Source organism: Centroberyx gerrardi, chromosome 1, assembly GCF_048128805.1.
Source record: "Centroberyx gerrardi isolate f3 chromosome 1, fCenGer3.hap1.cur.20231027, whole genome shotgun sequence".
NCBI classification, from domain to species: domain Eukaryota; kingdom Metazoa; phylum Chordata; class Actinopteri; order Beryciformes; family Berycidae; genus Centroberyx; species Centroberyx gerrardi.
The window spans coordinates 23,549,713-23,565,140 of record NC_135997.1 but is presented as its reverse complement, the minus strand read 5'-3'; the positions used below and the strand labels follow the sequence as shown (position 1 = coordinate 23,565,140).

Here is a 15,428-nt window from a genome sequence, read left to right as displayed (position 1 = left end):
CTGATGCAGGGCCTGGGAGCCAATTACTAGGCTGCGCTAGTAGCCTGTCCACATAATGAGGAGAGCACATTCCTGCTCTCTCAGCTGTCCCCTGCCATTGTTGCTGTGCTCCGCTGCGCAGCTAGCTAGCCCGACTCGGCCATTCAATCACATGGATATTTTATCTAAACTTCACATTTCAGATTCTTCACTTTTTTTAAAGGTTCTGCTGTCGACCTGAAAAGTGGGGGCAATACTGGCTGAACAAAAGGTTGAGGAAAAACGGTGCCACGCATTGTTCAAAATCTGCCTGCTTTCCACGGTCCCTCAATGTGCACACCTGAATAAACAAAAGAAAAAGGGAGTGGAAGGAGGGAGGGGGACAGAGAGGGAGGAGAGGAGAGAAAAACAACTCGGTAGCAGAGTTCCTTGGCAGACCTGGGCAAAATAGTAGTTAGAGCAGCATGAAAAAAAAACACAAGGAGCCTCTTTGATTTATTCTTATCTTGCAAGTGACGTGCCCTCTTTATAGGCTATTGAAATGTCTGGCAAGATAAATCAAACGCAGCTAAAATTGCTCAAATATTTCGAACCACATTCAAACATATTTTTCCTCGGCCCGGTACAGAGAAAGAAAAGTGAAGTGCACGCTTTCTCTCAAAGTGTGTTGAAGACACTGAGCCCGCTAACAGGGAGGGGCCTTCATACCTCTGTGTTACCTAACCCTAATCTGAGTTCAGCACTTACTGCTCACTGAGGGAGTAAACAGGGCGTGGACTCAGCTGTGATACAGTATTCTGAGTAAAAAGAAAAAAAAAACGGTGCATACTGTAACAGCTCTACTGAATAAATGTGCTTATAGGACGTTAGCCTGCAGCAATTCAGATCTTAATGGAATCAGTTGCTCACTCACAGCAAACTGATGAGGGGCAATGCTCCTCCTTTTTTCTGAAGAATAAGGAATGGTTTGACATTTGCGGCGTGTGCAGTTCTAAGATCAAAATATCACTTGCACAAAATTAAGTGGATGCTGCGTGCTGTAATGAGGGAAATAGGCTTGCTCAGCAGACGTACAATAAGACGGGAAAGGACAAAGGCGGCATTTCTCTCAATAGGAAACAGACAGAAAACTGGAATCGCTAACTGTGTCATCACTCCGCATTCAGCTGTCAATGCTCTCAAGCATTTACCCGGTAAAGCGAAGAATGCACCACCTGCAACACTACTGTACTCCCATAGAACAGCATCTGAAAAGACGCCAGCCAGGAAAAAAAGGGGGCTGCTGCATTCCAGTGAAATAAAGGCGACCTATAGAGCAGTGGAGCACATTCTCCCGTCTCTATTGCACAGTTCATCCACAGCAAGCCGCCACAGTCTGGGGGCATTTCTGTCAATGATTTCCATATATAGAACCCAGGAGGTGCTCCGCTGGCTGGGAGAGGTGTCGCAGAACTGAGTGCCAAAGCCTAGCAGGACTAAGTCATTAAGCTGTCACTTAAGATTACATGCTGTCCCCACGATTACTCACATTACTGCCTCCATGAACAAGAGACATCAGTCAATATGGGATGCTGAGGCTTGAGCACACATATCAGGCAGCTTTATAGCCATTTAATTGATCTGATGACAGGTGAAAAGGGATAAGGTCTGGCACTGATTATTGAGGGTGATTGACCAGACTAAACTGTTGAGGAGGGGGAGGGAAAGACGTCAATACACTTGAAATGATCCCAGTGCATTCTGGGGTGCTCAAGTTCGTTCACGCTTTGCCTGCAACAAAAACAGGCCATATAGTAGAGAGGAAAAAGCATTTCATATTGCTGCGAAGCACCCTTGAATACTAATAATGCCTGCAAAGCTCAAAGCGCTGGTGGAGAAAAGGGAAAGAGCTGGAGGGATGGACGAGTGCAGCTGACATTGTGAAGGAGATGGAAGGAGAGGGGGAGATGACATTGCAGAGGAAAGGGAGGGAGGGAGGGAGGAGGGGATGATTCAAGAAACCAAATCTGTGGAAAGTGTGTTTGTGTCAACTCCCGCTTAGATACACAAAAAAGTCAAACAAACAAAAAAAGCGTACACACAGCAGTGGCATATTTCCACTGCACCTACATGGGCATGACGTACTGTTGTTGCCACGCATGTGCTTTGACATGACAGCATCCCTTCCTTGTTTTTGAGGTAATTGTACTGGGATTACGGCGAGGAAGCAGAGCTCTGCTGCGCCTCTTGCTTTTACGATTACTGACCCCACCCGGTCCCCAGGTGTCTTACCTTACACACGCGAGCAATCCTCGACACAATAGTGTTGTCAAAGAAGTCAAATTCTTTCCCCGCCTCGCTAAAGAAGAAGTAAATCTTGTCGTCGTCGCCCACGGGGTTGCCTATTGGCTGACTCTCCTCGATGTAAGCCGAACCAACAAAGACTGGATCTGTCAAACAGACAAAAACACGCTCTCAGTCAAAAGGAAACATGCGGTGAGAAACAGAGAACTTGATCGCTTTGCCTATCATCTTACACCTTTATCATCTATGTAAGGGAACCGTTTCCTCAGCCACGACTGTTCAGACAAAATAACGTATGATCATAAGTTTGGGAAGACTGTCAGAATCCACAGAGAAGAGCCGGGTCATACAATCCTAGCAGAGCAGAGGAAACAGCATCCCTTGTATAATTGTACTCAGATGCCTCAGCGGGGGCACTCTGCATGAATTACCCTGAGATCAAAAGACAAGAGAGGTCTTAATTGTGAGCAAAGTGCAGCTTGCTCTGGCAAAACCAGTGCCAGCCAGCCGAGGCGGTTTTGATGTGCATGTGTGGCGACTGATAGGACCCAGCTCCCGCAATCTAAGAGGGCTTGTCTTTGCTCTCAGTCTGCGTGCATTAGCGACTGTGCCTCGCTAATGATCGCTACTCTTTTTAGAGCTTATCTACTCTGTTGGGTACAGAGTGGAAGATGTGTAGGAAAAAAAAAACATAGATTGCCATCTTCAAGGGCAAATGGAGTTTACCTTGCAGCCAGTTTAAAGAGTTTTCTGTCTTCAAGGCAGTGCTCTGACCCAGACTCTTGTAAATGACTGGTTCATTCCCCTGGAAATTGCTGACAGTACCAGTGTACAACTCACCATCTGAAAGAAAACAAAAGAAAATAAAGAAAAAGGAGGTTTCAATTCATATTATCATCATGTCAGTCAAATATTGCAAGGGGTTTGTTCCAGTGTGTATGCACTTAAAAATCACAAACTTTAAAATTTACAAGTCAGTGAATTTTGTATTAACTAAAAGCACTGAAGAAAAATACATTATTTATAGAGGGCTCTCTAAAGTGCAAGTCAGTAGGTTCAGGAGTTTAAGGAGCATTCTGCCTCTGTGTTAGCCAAGTTAGACCACCATTACAGAAGGTTTCAGTGAGGGATTAGACTAATAGTTTCTCCAAGTTCAATTATTTACTAATTGGTTGTTAAAATAACTTTAATGCAAACAGAGGCTGTTATGTCAGTCTGCTTATCAGAAGGAGTGACATAGCCAAACAGTATCAACAGACAAATCATGACTCATTATGGACTCAAATTGTAGGCTACATCAAAGTAATGTTATTATGTTGGAAACAAGCAGTTCTTGTTTTAACAGCCTTCAGCCTCTTCCCAAAGCGAAGCCACTCACTAATAACACCTTCTTCTTTGCAAGCCACCTGTTTAAAATGATCAGGAACACAAAGCTGTGCAGTACTACATACCAACTATGATGGCAGTGGATTTGTACTCTGGATTGAAGGGGCACCGACTGCGCCCGTCCTCCATCACAACCTCGCCCACTTCATCTCTCTCCAGTGAGAATGTTGACGTATTCTGGAGACAGACACAAACACCAAATTTCCCTCAGGCACATTCCAATTAAATTCCACTTACAGTAAGAGTACAGTGAGCTAAAGTTAGCTCAATGACCTGAAGCTCATTTCCTGCTCTTTGTCATTCTACATGCTGCAATAAAGCCACACTTAAATGACTAGTTACACCTTCTTTTTGGGAGTTTGGCCCCGGTTCACCTTAACCAATATCTGACAAGAGGGTTGGAACTAAAATTATCTCTGTGCATCTTGTTAGCTCTGTTCAGTGCGCATGCTAACGCTTTAGCATACAGTACGTTAATTAATCATGTGCAACTAGCATATCCTAAAAGTGAGAAATCAGAAGTTATAGCAGCTCTAGGAGGGCTGAATGGTTAGTTCATTAAACGACACGCATCTAAACCTGCCAGGCTTGTTTAGGGGAGTGGTAAAATAGACATAAAATTTGCCAAAAAATGCTCTTTGAAACTACTTTCAGTGGCAGAAGATTTCTCTTCCCGCATAACTTGTTTTGTTTGAAGTGAACAAAGTTAGCCAGACAGGCTTTGCTTGTGCTTTTGATCTGTAAATGTACTTCACTAATGATGAAGATTGAGATTTTGTTTACAGAATTTATGAATACAGGCCATAGAATGATACTCTGATTGATTGATTTTGGTGCCAGATATTGGCAGATATTGGCAGATATTGGGTAAGCTGACCAGAGGGCCAAACTCCCCTAAAGTCTGTGTAGCCCTATAAGCAAGATCCTTTAAGGAAATTAGTTAACTTTTTGATGCAATGTATGCAGGGAATTTTGCAATATTTCCAGCATTTTTACTATACCATAATATCATTCACAAATTATGTGTCCCGTTGGTGTTAAAATCTAAAACAAGACAATATTAAATGTCTGCATCACCTCATAATGTTTCCCATGTATCACCATTATAAGTTGTCGTTCTACTCGGGGGTTTGGTTTTAATTCACGTCTGTCATTTTTATTGTTTATCTTCTTGGATTACATTTCTTATTGTCATATTGTCTGCAAATCGCTTTGTGATTGTTTTCCTATAAAGCTGCTGTAAAAATAAAAGTTTATTATTGTTAATGTTATGCATCTCAGAGTGTGTCTAGTCTGTAGGAAAGCTCTGGGTTATACACAGACTCTGCTCTGGAGTCTGTCAACATGATGATAAGTGGGAGGCCAAACAGTTTCAGACCAACTGAGCTGAGAGATGCTTGGAATCCCAGTTCAGGACCTATAGTCCTGCCAAGTCCCCCTCACTCTGAGACGTCCCATATTATTCTTTCACTGTGACGTCAAAGGGGAGAGTTTAATTCCTGGCTTTAGGAGTTGAACCGGCTCCAAGCTTGATTGCCCCCTATCACTGAAATCAATGTCATCCTGTTGCTGGCTACCATCTCTCCCAGTTTGCTCCTCCGCTAGACAAACACATAAAGACTCACTGGATCTGCTGCTTCCAGTCACTGGGAACCACACAGCTCTTGTACCCCCTGTCGACTTGTCTTGCTAAAATGCCTCAGTAGGATTTGGTCACGCTCGAATAACAAGAGCTCCAATACTGACATGGTGGATAAAAGAGCTTGATTCTCCAAGAACACAAAAAACCCATAGCAATCCAACTTTGGGTTAGTGGGAAGGCTGGAGGGAAACAAAAAAATCAAGGCTCCAGGGAGAAAAATCAATCCTTGAGGGCTAATAATAGGTAGATTGGAAGTCATCACTTACTATGTAGGCGCAGATGGGACTGAAGGCATAGGTGCCGCACACATAAAGATGAGTGCTGTTCAGCCGCAGCAGAATTTTGATGTAATTGAAGCAATCAGTCTGGATGGGGAACAAATGGAGAGAGTGTGAGGTCTAAGGATGCATTAGAAATTCTTCACAGCTGAATATGATAAAAGAGTAGGATGGTTATCTTGAGAGCTTTGCTCAGCTTCCTCAAAATCCATGCCTCTGAAATAGCCCTTAAGCATAAATAAGAGTCTTTTAGACCAATAAACACAAAGACGTAAAAAAAAAAAAAACTTGATCGATCAATAAAAATCGCACAGTACAGTAAAATGTCCCCATTTCAGAAACCCTGCTGGGAAAATCTCCCAGCATCACACAACAATTGGTGAGTGAGCGTGCTGTGATACACAGACCCAAGTTGTACATTGCAGTACACAGATTACCGGGGCTTGTCGCCTAGGGATACAACAGCTGGCATGACAACAAGGTAACAGACAGCCAGAGAGAAGCAGTGCACAGCTGAAAAAAACACCCTGAAAAGAGCAATTCCCAAGAGAGTCTACACACTTGATGAATCTATTTGTAACTGGTGGAAAGGTTTGTCAACACAGAACTCTATGGATCCTTCCAAAACATTTAGAAAAGGGCAGTCTTCACAGGGCGGCACCGGGCCTCGGTGCAGCTTAGAGTAGGTTCTACAAGTTTCTCACAACTCTAGCTGATAGAAAACGTTCACAAAAGAATAGCAATGCTTCACCATAGGATGAATGTGATACTTTACCCCCTCTCCTCAGGCAGGTCAGAGGTCAGGCTCAGCTACAGAACAGCACCTCTGGAGCTCATTCAGAATGTCTTTGTATTTATTGGTCTTTACCTTTGCCTCTTAGGGCTTGAATGTGCGTAAACCATATCAAAACATTCCATGCTTTCAATAGTTTTATTACATATCTCTCATTTCCTCAGGTGCTTTGCTTATTTTGGTTAGCTGTAGGTGTAAAGGCGCCTCTTACCTCTAGGTTCTTGCCTTTGAAGCTGCACTCCTCTCTCTTTCCAGCAGGAGTGCCCCATGTCAGCTGAGGATGAAAAAGACCCTGAGTAAGTCATGCAAATTACGGGGAACCATGCTGGCTCTACTGCATCTCGATGGTCGGTGTCTGGAGGTTCATATGCATACCAAAAACAACAGTATGCAGCGGAAATATCCCCCCAAATCCCCCGTAATGCATAATGCAACACCGTCATATGGAGTCAAGTCGGCCGGTGGGTTCTGCATTTTTCAGGTGTTTAACATAAGATCCTTCCCAGCTATTAATTCTGAGTAGTAGGCAGTAATATCGTTCACACAAAGAAAATCTCTGAATATTTGCGTCTATAAAAACATAGCGTTTAATTCCATAAAATGATTACCAAAATCAAAATGTTAATCCCATAATGTCAGTTACATAAAGTGTCCAGCCATTATTCCGATATGCAACTGCAGCCATGATTGCAATCAGAGCTTTTATTGCCTGATCCAGGCATTGGAATTATCTGCTACCCACGCCCACTTCTCCACATTTCTAAGCAGTCAGGACACAGACCCATATTCATTAGCATAAGTCTACATATGACTTGATACGCTTAATAGATACAATGTGCATCCATCTTCAAGTATGATATGTTGTTGCCGATTCTGATATAAACTGTGAACATGATTCTGATAATCTGATTAATTGGCACTTGGACATACATTCTTCTGCAGCTTGGTCTTGCTGATGTCGGAGAGGCTGAGGGCGAACAGTGCCTCTCTGGCTCCAACGTACAGCATGTCGTCCTCCTGGCTGAGCAGCAGAGAGGTGTAATTGAAGACTCCGTCCACAGAGAATCTCTTGGCCGACCTCTCCTTTGCATCTGGGAACAGCAGGAGAAATACACAGGGGATTATTACTATCAAATAGCAGAAAAGCACAGAGAGAAACAGAGTGGAACAGAACGTGTCCTGATGCTGGGAGTGTGAGACCACACGAGTGCACGAGCAAACACATACAGCTCTTTTTTTTTTTTCACATTTGGAGTGCATTTGGCTTGCACTGTTTTATAAAATGTCATCCCATTGGAGAGAATGAAAACATTTCCATTACTGCCATTAGATCGGGTTAGGAATATCTGACAAAATAATTAGGCTGTGATTATGCACATGAACATCACAAGTCAAAGGATTATTAATGTAGGTCTACAAATGCATTATGGCCTCCCTACAACAGGGGGCAGCGATTCTATTTCTGACATTAATTTGTCTCAAGCAGCACAGTTCCATAAGGAGGTTTCCAAGACAGTGGCAGCTGCTAGTGTAAATGGAAACAATAAGGAGTGGACAGGCATCACATCACACAGACCCACAAATGCACAGTGGTGTGTTTGAGCCACATCAATTTAGCAGATTTCTGAAAAATCTCATTGCACAAGTGTCATATTTGTAATTCATTGCTCCTGGAGGCAACTGTCCCAGTCCTTCTTTTGCCCCCCTTGCACAGTGGCAGCCAGCAGCTCGCCCCATGAGGACATGCCATATGTATGTCAATGAGCCATGTGAACATTTTCCTGTCCTGGCTGGCACTCACTCTGCTCTGTGCTGGCAGCAAGGTAAAAGCCTCTTCTATTCTACTCACACCAATCTAAATCTCCTTCATTCTGCTGCCGGGCAAACCTCTTAAAATGGATCTGTTTAGCACTGGGCCATAAGTCAAATGAGTAACCTTTTCCCATGTCGCTCCCTCCCTGCAGCCTCAATAAGTTTTTGTGATGAACTATGGATTTAATATATGTGTCTCCTTTACTAGCATTTCTCATAGCTTCATAAACAACTCAGGATCTCCTCCAGTGGCATCAGCAGTCACCCGCAATAAAGGCTTTTAACTGCATTCCACTGTGAAAGTGGAGTTTCAGAAGATTTCAATTTTTGTAACAGGCAATAAGTCTGACAAGTTGTCGCTTTTCACTTTGATTTACTGCGTGTAAAACTGCTCAAAAAAGACCAAATACTGAAAAAACAACACAGTCCAGGAGTCCCTGGAAAATGGTTTATTCAGCACCCACGAGCTTCATGGCCCTTGGAAAAACAACAGCAGTACTGGGGCCCATTTGTCCCCTGGTTGGATAGATGTTATCACTAAGTATCTATCAACAACACTAACAAGTATCTTCTCAGCCGTGTAACTGAGAGGGCTGCAAACTCACCAGAGGGAGACACTCTGGATGTATGCAACCAAATATTTGTGTATCCAGTGCTTGCACACTTCATTCCCTTTGCATTTTTTTGACCATCTCTGTAAATGTTTATCTATTGCCTCCTATTCCAAACATATTAAATACACTCAACGTGCTCCCAAAGCTAAAATGCTTGGGTCGTGGACTCCATTTGCTTGTCCAAATAAGATTACTGGCTCGTATCTGAGGTCGTAAACACTAATCTTTACTGCAGTAAAACCATTTACAGCCTCCCCCCCCATGTACAACCATCAAATTGAATTCAAATTCTGAGACTTTTGACGGTAAGAAAAGACATCAGCAGTAAGTTTATCTTCGGCACTCCAGGTGGTGCATTGGACCATAATGCAAACGGACCCAATAAACTGCAATAAATGTTTACAACCCACGACTTAAACTCTTCAATATGCTCACAAACAAATGGTTCATCTAACACTCAAGGCACTTTGGCAGATGATTATCTTCCCCTTGTGGGAGTAAAACCCAGCTGCACAAGCCACATCTTGTCCAAAATCAAATCTTAGGCCCTTTCCAGATCAACAGCCCTCATTCTGTTTAAAACATTGTGACATCTGGAGTCAATGAAGAGGAGGCCTGTCATTAAAATCAGAGGGTGAGGAGAGGGGACACAAAATAAAAAGACTTCCTATTGTCATTCTTGGGCCATCTTAGAAAAAAAAAATAGTTTTCCTACATTGAGGATGAAACGGCTGTGGTTTTGTCTCAAGGTAAATTAAGTCTATTACAATTTTCTTAAATGGCTGCGAGAGGTCTAGCTTAATGCAACTTATAAAGAGAGCTATACTTAGTCCCAGTGGTTCCTGCAGTTGGCAGACAAAGGAGTGCCATCTCTCCTCTCAACAGGGGGACATATCATAGCTTGACTGTCACGGCTCCCCTGGGTTTTGGCCATTCACTGGAACCAAAAACAGCCTTCCCTCAGCATATTAAAACTCTCTGACATAAATCACAGTGACATCCTCTTAGACAGACAATGGAATAACGAGCGGAGGAGAGCAAACTCATGAAACTTTTACTCCGAGAGCAGTGCGAGGCCAGGGAGAGGGCTGAGGAGTACTGAGTGGGAGTTGCGGTAACCAAGAAGATTGGATTGGGATGTTGACCTATCAGAAAACATGAGGGGAAAAGGCCATTTTCAAAGCGCTTGGAGAAGGCTTTTGGTTAAGAGCAAAAGGTCTTTACTTTAGCAGTTACAAACATCAGCGCTGGGTCAAAGCTGCAGTGATTTGAAACAGACAAGCGAGGCTTTCTTTTTTACTTCGATCAGCCACAGAGGTGCAGTTCTTTGGGAGACTCCTTGTGTTCTCTGATACAGCGGCTCGGTTGTGCGTTTTGACGTGCTTTTGGCAGAATGCTGGGCATCCATTGGGAGCTGCAGCAATTACAGGCCAATGTAGCCATTTCACAGCCAGGCTCCAGGTCCATTCATCACCCGCCTGTTTAATCAGCTGGCTGTCCCCAAGCTGGGGCCTCAACCTCTGCTAACGCTCATCACCTCACACCTACCACCAATACGGCTACTTCACTGCTAATGCTAACATGCTGCATTGGTTTACACCACAGGTTCTTCTAGTGTTTCAGTCTGGAAGCCAAATTGGGTAAATTTTGTCTCACTCTCCATACTCATTTAACCCCACAAGCACTTTTTATCATAGAGGCACCCAAAAGGAATTGGCCAATTTGTGTCCAGAAGCACACTAGAGAGGGAGGGAGGGAGAAGCTGCTCCCAACTCAGTATTACATGAAGCAATACTAACAACATGCAGTAATTGAAAGTAATTTCTCCACTGGCACATAATATCCATTCGGCAATCAATTAGGTGAAATTAAAGATGTTTTCCAGGGCTCATTGTTCTCTAGCACAGAAGTGAGTTAGACGTTGCCATGTGGTTTGATCAGCGGCGGTAAAGGCAGCTAGGGAACAAAACGGATCACTAAGAAATAAGAGAGCATCTGCTCCGTGATCATAAAGCTGTTTGTGTTTATGGGGAGAGAAATCATACTGGCCCTGAGCACATCCAAGACACTTCAAACTTCTTGAATTCATATGAAGATGCATAAGGGGAAGTGTTATGTCAGTGTGTAAAAGATACCTCATATCTCCAATTCTGCATGTTAGAAATTAGTTTGATTGTGGAAATTGTCTCCCATATGTATAACATATTCCATGACTATAGGATTGACAATGCATTATGAAATGTCAAAAATGCATTGGCATCAATGGGGAAACAAACCAGAGTTTCACAATTCCTGAAAAGTGGATTTCTTTTGAGAAATACAAGGTTTCTGCGGGATGCTGGTGAGATAGGGGGTAAATCATTTTGACAAAATCAATCTTGGAAAATAATGTTAATTCTGTTGAGAAACCAGACCTCCAAAATACCACCGAGGCATCAATTAAGATTTCCATTCCACCGCATCCCCTCATTTACGTCACTGTTGTGTGTCTAGTGTGTGTGCTTACTCGGCAGTGAGGCGACTAAGATATCATCAGAGGGTGCCAGCTTGCAGACACAATCTCGCCGGGTAATAAAATACATGCCAGCTCTTTGCCAGGCATCATATTTCAGGGTAAAGGGGGCAGGATCTACCTCTTCTCGTTCAGTTTCAGACTACTCCCAAGGACTCCGAGGATGGGGCGATTGATTGGCTGCTTCGTAGGTCTATGCCTGCCCAGACGCTCCTAAAAGGACCGACCATAAACATGCCCCAGATTTACTAAAGCGGCGTGAGCCAAGTCACAAGGCAAGGGGGCACTGGGGACAAAGGGGTTTGCTTACAGCCAGGCTGGGAAAACGCAGAGGAGAGGAGAGTGCATAGCCAGCACGGCTGATATTCATCTCACACTGAGCTCTGCTTATCTTACATGCACAAGACACACATTCATCAAAAAACTCTCTGGCTCTGCCCAGTGCCAGCTAAAGCTACACGACTGCGCACATCTTCAAGGCTCTCTGTTTGACATATTCTCACAATGGACTTTATATATTGCTACCGGAGCTCCTGACTGAAGGCACTTCAAGGTCATAATAACATTGGTCCTCGTGATAGTTTGGGCAAAGTGATGTGTATTTCACTGTCAGAGTGACATTCATCTGCCAAGAGTAGTCTCGGTCCCTGCTGCTGCTGCTGCTGCAGCCAAGTCAGCACATAAACACTGTCGTCGACTCACTCCGAGGGCACAGACCTCCGATGAGTGGGCAAATTGAATAAGAGGGGTTGGGGTGTTAGGGGTGTGGCAAGATGCGGGGGTGGGGGGCTTATACTCTTCTGGAGCATCAGATTTAAAAAGGGAAAATCCACCCTAGAACAGACTTCACATATCCTATTCCCATTTTAGCTCAGATGGTTTAGTAAATTCTGTTCTGTTTGAGGGTCAATTTTCAACTTAATGGAAGGGCCGTCTGAGTGACAGCTCTGTGCCTTCCCATGTCCTCCAAGACAGAGAGAGAGAGAAAGCGGGACAGAGAAAATCAGCCTTTACTGGACGATAAACAAAAGGCAGACAGCAGTCATTTAGCTCCAGAAAGACTTATGACACCTATCTGTAAGGCTAGGCCATCATGACTATACCTTAATGGCTTATAGATGTATTGTGTCTATATACAAGAGATGATGGTGTGTGTGTGTGTGTGTGTGTGTGTGTGTGTGTGTGTGTGTGTGTGTGTGTGTGTGTGCCTTTCTGCTTGTGTTTGAGTGTGTATATGTGTGTACACAGCATACATATGCGGAGCGAAAGCTGCACCTTGCAGATAATAAGATTGACAGTATATAGGTCCAGTGTTTGCATTGTGTGAGGATTATGCTGCAAAGAGGAGTTAATGGTGGCATACTGTTACACATGCACAGAGACACACCAGGCTCAGGATCACGACAACAACAACAAAACTGGGTATTTTATTGGAAATTGAGAACAGTTTCCAAAAGCCTGGAAAATCCTGAAACATTACACATGCACAACAGATCTGAAGCCACACACACACACCACACATACAAAGGATGAGGTAAGCGCTTAAAACACTGGATACCACTAAAAGCATAGAACAAGGGGCTGACACAGGCATGATGTGCTGCTCTGTAATTATTGGCTCTTAGGTGTCATCCTGATGCACTCTGGGTTGGCACCCACACACCCACCCACTCAAAGCAGTGGAGCGATGGAGTGCAACGGTCTGTCTGTCACCACTGAAAGCTTACAGAATCCTGGATACTAGGTCAGAGAAACACAGAGACAGAGGGAGAAAGTATGTGGTGTTTGAGCGAGTGATACAAACAAAGAGACGGAGGGAGAGAGAGACAGTAAACAGTAACTGAGTGAGTGAGAGAGATAGAGAGAGAGAGACTGACAGATAGACAGAGTTGGTATAATTTCCCCGCCCACAATCCAAACCAGGCTTGCCTGTGCCTGTCATGTGTGGGTTGCCAGAGCCCCCTCAACCCATCTCTCCCTCCCTCCATCTTCCCCTTCCCTCCCTCCAGGGGTGAGAGAGAGAGATGGCACTGGAATATGATTTCCACATACATTCAGCCCCTTCACTGCTCTTTCTGTGCTCTAGTACAGGTGACGCCCCAAATGAACACTAAAAAGGCTAATGGATTTTAGTCTTAAGAGAAGGCTAACAAGCTGTTATTTGTAGGGGGTAAATACTATTTCCTTGTATGATTTTGAAAATCTCACAACACTGGTTTCTACAGAAAGTAGGCAAGGAATAGTCATGGAGGGACATTTTGAAAGCTAAGATATTTCAATTCTAAAATTAAAAAAGCTATCAATTGACTGCAGTTTGGCCGTTCTAGTGTTAAGGAACTAAGGAAACTACCAATATAAAGTATCTTAATGGGGTTAATGGGGCCACCTCTTACGTTCAATATCCTAATACACTTTCTATCCCTTCAAGTGTTTTCTTTATTCTGGTAGTTATCTCTGTCACTCTAAACAAACCAAACAAAGATTGTCTAGATGAAATATGAGATAGCTATAGGTCAAGTGAACTTAAGACAAAATGTCATCTGTGTTTGAGCTGCAAACATTGGGCCTCATGCAGCAACATTCTCTTAAATTTCTCTTATATTTTCTGTTAAGAGAAAAAATAAGAGAAGTCAACTCCAGATGCACCAAACGTTCTTAACCATCCAAATCTGCTCTTACCCAGGTGTGCTGAATGATGAATCCCACTTGATCATAAATTGGAGGCACGTGGCCGATTGGTTGTTATTAGCATAGCTAACGCCCCCTAAACACCATATAAGGGCAGGTGTTGTGCCGTGTACAAATACTCTGGCAACTTCAGCAGCCATTCATCCGTCTCATCAAATAGATCTGTGCGATCTCTAAAAACGCGTTCTCTGCGTAAGGCCTGGATGGCCAAAGCATCTAAGAGCAGTATGTAAGCCATTCAGAAGCTGAACGCACACAATATCATCCAAGGGTTTTTATAGTCTTAATTGGGATCAATGGACCAATAGTTTTCTTTAGCCCACAAATTTAATAATCCAATCATTATAATCATTCTAAAACATATAATAATCTAAATTTGATTATATGATATTCATGCGTTTTTTTATGTTCCTCAAATTTAAAACTTATGTTTCCTTGCGTTGGACAAACAATTTGTGGACTGTGAAAATGAGATGTTTTTTTCTTATCTTGGTAAGAGTGCTCTCGACCACTCATAAAATTTTCTCTTACCTAAGAGAAGAGCAAAAATAACAAAAACATTGGTGAATCCCATAAATCAATGGGTAACAAAATAAGAACAAATTGTGGATACGAACAAAAAAAAGAGAAAATTTGTTCGTATATCGATCCTGCATGAGGCCCATTGTGTCTAAATCCAGTTGGCTTACACAGGCGTGCACATGGATTTGGCTACAGCAAAAATCCCAATGAAATACCCTTCGATACATCTCTCCCCCATTTGTTGGTTTGTGTACTTGTGTGTGTGCGCACTTGTCAATTTTAGTGCATCGATGGAGCTGCTCGCGGTTTTCTGAGTGCACTCACTTTGGAGTGGCATGTGTCGAAGGTCCTGGAGCGCTACCACAGCACACATTCACTAGCCCCTCACCCTGTGTGTGTGTGTGTGTGTGTGTGTGTGTGTGTGTGTGTGTGAGAGTGTGTGTGTGTGTCTCTGGAGAGGTCCTTGATGGAAAGAGCAGGCTGGGGTCACACAGGGTCTACTGCTCTCAACTCAGCCAGCACACAGTAACTGAGGAGGAGAAGTGGTCAAGCACATAGGTGTAATGAGTGTAAACTCACTGCTGCTGGCCTTTTACACACACGCGTGCACGTGTATATAACAACACACCAAATGTCAAACACACAAACCGCACATGGGTGTGTGCAGTGATCATCCCTTCAGTGAAACACTGTTGTTGTGCGCATTAATTCTTGCCATTCCACTGTCAGATTTATTCCCATAAGAGCAGGAATGGTACCAGTATTAGTATCTTTCCTAGAAATATCGCTGGTGAGCTCAGCATCTCCATACCTTCTGCATTAGACCCCTAATTTTGGCTTATAAGGGTAATTCTGCTATAGCTTGATCTGACAAATCCAACCTCCAGGCTAGTGGCCTTATGGAATTCCTATCCCTGGC

At 43.5% G+C, this 15,428-nt stretch overlaps 1 protein-coding gene across 1 annotated transcript in view; it reads right to left on the bottom strand.

The window, feature by feature from the left end:
• sema4bb (sema domain, immunoglobulin domain (Ig), transmembrane domain (TM) and short cytoplasmic domain, (semaphorin) 4Bb) overlaps positions 1-15,428 on the bottom strand; it is a 45,720-nt gene that overhangs the window by 11,342 nt on the left and 18,950 nt on the right. Inside the window, exons 3-8 of the mRNA XM_071911053.2 lie at positions 7,292-7,452; positions 6,573-6,635; positions 5,557-5,655; positions 3,714-3,825; positions 2,989-3,105; positions 2,251-2,408 (exon numbers count right to left, since the gene is read on the bottom strand). Of these exons, the coding sequence (XP_071767154.1) occupies positions 2,251-2,408; positions 2,989-3,105; positions 3,714-3,825; positions 5,557-5,655; positions 6,573-6,635; positions 7,292-7,452 (710 nt within the window). The remainder of the gene's footprint in view (positions 1-2,250; positions 2,409-2,988; positions 3,106-3,713; positions 3,826-5,556; positions 5,656-6,572; positions 6,636-7,291; positions 7,453-15,428) is intronic.